Below are 5,429 nucleotides of genomic sequence, written 5' to 3'. Positions count from 1 at the left end.
AAAATAAAAAAAAAAAAAAAAAAAAAAATACAAAGAGCTAGGGATGTGCTCAATGGTGCAGCACTTGCTTAGCGTGCACAAGGCTCTGAATTCAATTCCCAGTATTGAAAAAAAAATTAAAACTAAATCAAAACACATCAATAACAAAACAACTCAAGTGGGTTCTCCCAGTTAAAGGACAAGTTATATGCTGCTAATAAAAAAAAAAAAGAAGAAGAGAAATCCAAAAAGGGAAGGGCAAAAAATATTGAAAATGGAAAGATAAAAAAAGTTATTCAAAATACTAGTCAAAAGAAAGCTGATGTCTTTCCATTATTATTAGCACAATGACAAAAGCTCTAATTCAGAAAAAAAAAAAGATAAAAGATCTAAGAAAGGACATGAAAACTGTGACTATAAATAATGTATTAGCAAAGTTTGGCTCTGAAGCAAATGAAAAGGGAATTTCAGGGCAAAGGAAGGGTTTTGTGTTTTGTTTTGTTTTTTCCACTTTTTATTTTTTTAGTAGTCTTGTCTTGTTTCATATGTATTGTACTGAACATATATATGCTGATAGATATGCTGATAGAACACTGTAAGCTGATAGGAATAATCCACAGTACAAGCTAAAAGCTAAATTGGCAGAAGAGAGATGATAAGAACGAGATAGAATAGAATGGTGGGGGATAGGGGATGAGAATGGAATCCAGAGCACTAGGGAAAAGAATAAAATCTGATAGACAAAGGGAACTGCCTTCTACGAACTAAAATAAGAAAGTATAGTTTTATCGATAAAACAAGGACATTTATCTTATGGTTCCTATTTTCTTGATGTTATGAAGATACCTGGGGGAAGGTAAGAAGAGGGTAAAAGACCTAGGAAACTTGAGGATAAAAAATGTACAAAATAACTATCTCAAAAAGTAGGAAAACATCCCTACTAAGACAATACAACAGTACTACCAAGCCAAGTGCTGCTTGATAGCAATACCCATTGGAAATGCTCTTTTTGGTTTTGGGGGGTTGGGTTGAGTTGGGTTAAGTTGGGTTGGGTTGGGTTTTAGGTTCTTTTTTGATTTGACTGAAGTTAACAGTTATAATTAGATTCTTTCCTGGAACAAAACTGAACACTTTAAGGCCCTCATATCATCAATATAGTTTGGAAATTTTTTCTTAAAAGAGTTGGGGATATAATTCAAAAGTACAGCACTTTGCCTAGTGTGTGCAAGGTCCTAGGTTCAATCACCAGCACCACACACCCAAAAAAAAAATCTTAAACTTGCTGTTAATAAAATTCAAGTGACACTTTTCTTACTCTCACACTCCTAAAAATCTTATTATGGTTACTATACATATACATAAAAATAGATGATCAGAGAAACAAAACAGAGATATGACAAAGAGAAAGACAAACCCAGAAACACACATGAGATAGAAAGACTAGACAACCAAGTGGAAAAGAACAGAACAAAGAGTCTGAATGGGGGTTTCAACTAGGCCCAGAAGAAGTAACAGACAAAAACTATCAGAGCAAATAGTGAGTGTGTTGATCTGTTGGTGGCAGGGGTAACTTCTGAGTTCTCTTTCCTATCTCCTTTTTCTATAATAAACAAATATCACTTATTTATTTAAAATAAAAATAATAAATGAAATCACAGGGACTAAATTTTTTTAAATTGAGGTTATCTTTTTAAAAAGGTATATTTTCCACTAGTTTCTTAATAAAGCTATCGAAATTCTTACAAAGCCATAAGTGAAAACAAAATAATTGTAAGCTTTACAAATACCTACTTTTTCATTAGCCAAATACTTCTTGACAATACACATACACAAAGAGACATGAATTAACCAGCAGTTCTTTATAAACAGACTAAAAGAAATTCATTTAATTGAGATGACATCAGCATGAAAGACAAATTGGCAATATTATTTTTCAAAGTCTTAACATATATTTTCTCAACCTCAACTAAACACAGGTATATATTTATGATTCAAAAGTCACATTCTAAAAAAAAAAAAAAAGTCACATTGTCACATTCTAATTTGTAGAACTCTTCCTACACAGACAAGTCATCAATCTGCACTACAATTATTTGCTAATTTTCCCTTGAATAATAGTGAATTGTATTACTATGTTATGATTTTCATACCTCTGAAGAGCTTTCATTATTGACATCCACTGTGTTTATAGGAGTTGCTGATGAATCTAAATCAGAACCTTGAGAGCCAACTCTCCCAGGAGTCTGAAACAAAGAGGAGAGAAAGAAACCAAAGCATATATTAACAACACATTCAAAGCCATGTAATAATATAAACCTTTTCATATAAAGAATAGTAGCTGTCTTCAAAACAATACCAAACAGAATTAACAGTATCTTTTATGGAAGACCATGTCTAATACCATGTGTATTAAGATCTATATTCATTTTTTTCTTTTAAGTTTATAAAGTTTACTTTTGAATATAATGTTTTATAGGCTTCAATCCACTCCCACAAACATTCAGTTTTTGTTTTGTTTTGTTTTGTTTGTTTTGTTTTAGATTCTTTTTTGGTCTGACCAAAGTTAATCATTATAACATCTCTTATAATGGTAAGACATATGTTATCTCTACAGAGGAGAAAACAAATTTAAAGCAGCTAAGTAACTTCTTAATGATTACACTGATAACAACAACTACAATAAAAAAAAAACAGAAAAAAAAAGCCGAACTAAAATGCTGATCTTCTGATTCCTCTTGCAATATTCTATTTACAACACAAACTCAAACTACAATTATTTGAGGAGTGCTAAAAAAAAAAAAAAAAAAAACCAGTCCCAAATATCTAGCCACCCATTCACCTACCACTCAGGTCATCCAATACCAGTGTGTCTCTAATACTTGATATGGCACCACCAAGACACATTTTGGAGCATTAAAATATCTTTTTTTCCCTCCTACTAGCATTTATCATCTAGCATTATCTTTTGTTAATACCTAGCTGTTATTTTAAGTGAATTTTACATCTAGTTAAAACCTGCCTAAGAAGAGACCCATTGCACAAGAACTGAATCAATAATCCTCATCAAAAATACATGTACAGGGCCAGGGTCGTGGCTCAGTGGTAGAACACTTGCCTAGCATGTGTGAGGCACTGGGTTCGATTCTCAGCACTGGTATAAATAAATGAATAAAATTAAGGTTCATCAACATATAAAACATATTTTTTAAAAAATACATGTTACAGCCACGTGTGGAACACACACCTGTCATCCCAGCAGCTCAGGAAGCTGAGACAGGAGGATCACGAGTTCAAAGCCAGCCTTAACAAAAGCAAAGCATTAAGCAACTTAGTGAGACCCTGTCTCTAAAAAAAATACAAAATAGGGCTAGGGATGTGCCTCAGTGGTTGACAGCCCTGTGTTCAATCCCTGGTAACCCAAAAAAGAAAAAAAAAATACATATTACATGTTAGCATGATTATTACTTTACACATGGGAAAACAAAAGCATAGAGACTGGGGCTGGGGTTGTGGCTCAATGGTAGAGCACTTGCCTCACAGCATGAGGCACTGGGTTTGATCCCCAGCACCACATAAAAATAAATTAAATAAAGATAGTGTATCCATCTACAAATAAAAATATATTTTAAAAAAAAGCATAGAGATTGCCCAAAGTCACATGGTCATGTGGCTAATAAATGTAAGAAAGAGTTTTTAATTCTATCAATGCGGTTCTTTGGCAGTGGTGGGGACCGGACGGGACAATGACTGGTAACAGGGATTGAACTCAGGGGCACTCAACCACTGAGTCACATCCCCAGCCCTATTTTATACTTTATTTAAAGACAGGGTCTCAGTGAGTTGCTTGGCACTTCACTGTTGCTGAGACTGGCTTTGAACTCCAGATCCTCCTGCCTCAGCCTCCCAAGCCACTGGGGTTACAGGAGTGCGTCACCACACCTGACTTAATTCTAGCAATGTGGTTCTTAATCACTGATATATACTGCTTCTCTGCTAGACATCTATCTCCACTGAAATGCACCTCAGGCACCCAAGATTGAGAACAACTCATTATACATTTGCCTCAACACACAAGCACCCTGCATATCACCATTAAAGAGTCAACCTAAATGCCAAATAGTAATGAGCTGATACTATTTTAAATTGATCAATTAATGATTACTAAAATTACATTAAAAAGTAGAAAATATGCACGCTATAGTTACATTAAAAACTGTTTGTATAAAAAAATAAGACTTGTCATATTTGGTATAGCATGCCTGTAGTTCCAGCTACTTGAGAGGCTGAAGCAGGATTACAAGTTTGAAGACAGCCTGGGCAACTTATTAATAAGACCTTGCCTCAAAAAATAATTTTTAAAATCCATATTAAAAAAAAGAGATGGAGGCCAGGTGCAGTGGCTCACACCTGTAATCCCAGCAGCTTGGGAGGCTGAGGCAGGAAGATAGTGAATTCAAAGCCAGCCTCAGAAACTTAGTGAGGCCTTAAGAGACTCAGCGAGACCCTGTCTCTAAATAAAATACAAAATCGGGCTGGGGATGTGGCTCAGTGGTTAAGCACCCCTGGGTTCAATCCCTGATACCAAAAAATGAGATGGGGAATATAGGTCAGGGTTCAATCCCCAGTAGCAGCGGGGCAGTTGGGTAAAGGACCAGTAAGTAAAGTTCTAAAATGCAAATAATGATGTCTATAGTGAAACAAGATTATATATAAGGGTTATGAGATTTGGGCTTTCCATTTTTGTTTTGCTATACTTTCTTTTCAGAAATTAAATCACAGTTAAATTATTTCAATATTAAAAAAAGTTTTATATTTATAAGTAAATTGGACAATCCACATGCCTTTAATTTTATTTCCTGAGGCAGATATTTTGCACATTTATTTATATTTTCTACTTATATTAGTCTTTTATAAATTGAGAAATTGGGAAGAGTAGAAAATAACAGCAGGTAATTAAAGTGACAAGGAAACCCAAACTCTTTTTAAACATACTCCCTTCAAAGGAGGATATAAGATTAATTTAAATACTTATTTTATATCCTGGGAAGAGAGAAGATGAATTAAGCATGCCAAGATAACAAGGGAGAAATTAAATGACCTTGAACTTCTTTTAAAGTGGAAGTTGAACATTCCCAATCTGAAATGCTCCAAAATCTGAAACTTTTTGAGCACCAACATGATTTAAGAAGTAAAAAATTTTCTCTGGGTTTTCATACACAATATTTAAAATATTATATAAAGGGATTTGGAAGATGGCGGCGAGGGGAGTGCATTACCCCCGTGTGCTGCTTCACTGTGTGGGAGTATGACAAGTCAGGTCGGCTAAAGGATATCTTGTTAGGAATTTCCAGCAATAGTGGGGTGCTCCGGAACCTGGAGGAAGGATTTCCATCGCACGAGGATCGGCTACGGGGACTCAAACGCGAGAGGTTTGTCGCACGGAGGGTAAC

The 5,429-nt window shown here is 34.8% G+C and overlaps 1 protein-coding gene across 1 annotated transcript in view; it reads right to left on the bottom strand.

The window, feature by feature from the left end:
- The window catches only part of Eea1 (early endosome antigen 1), a 138,153-nt gene that overhangs the window by 96,542 nt on the left and 36,182 nt on the right, over window positions 1-5,429 (bottom strand). Inside the window, exon 2 of the mRNA XM_015482943.2 lies at window positions 2,130-2,222. Within this exon, the coding sequence (XP_015338429.1) occupies window positions 2,130-2,222 (93 nt within the window). The remainder of the gene's footprint in view (window positions 1-2,129; window positions 2,223-5,429) is intronic.

The sequence above is a fragment of the Marmota marmota genome, unplaced genomic scaffold (assembly GCF_001458135.2).
Source record: "Marmota marmota marmota unplaced genomic scaffold, marMar, whole genome shotgun sequence".
Lineage (NCBI taxonomy): Eukaryota > Metazoa > Chordata > Mammalia > Rodentia > Sciuridae > Marmota > Marmota marmota.
The sequence above is the reverse complement of the archived record's forward strand: the minus strand, read 5'-3'. Positions and strand labels throughout refer to the sequence as shown.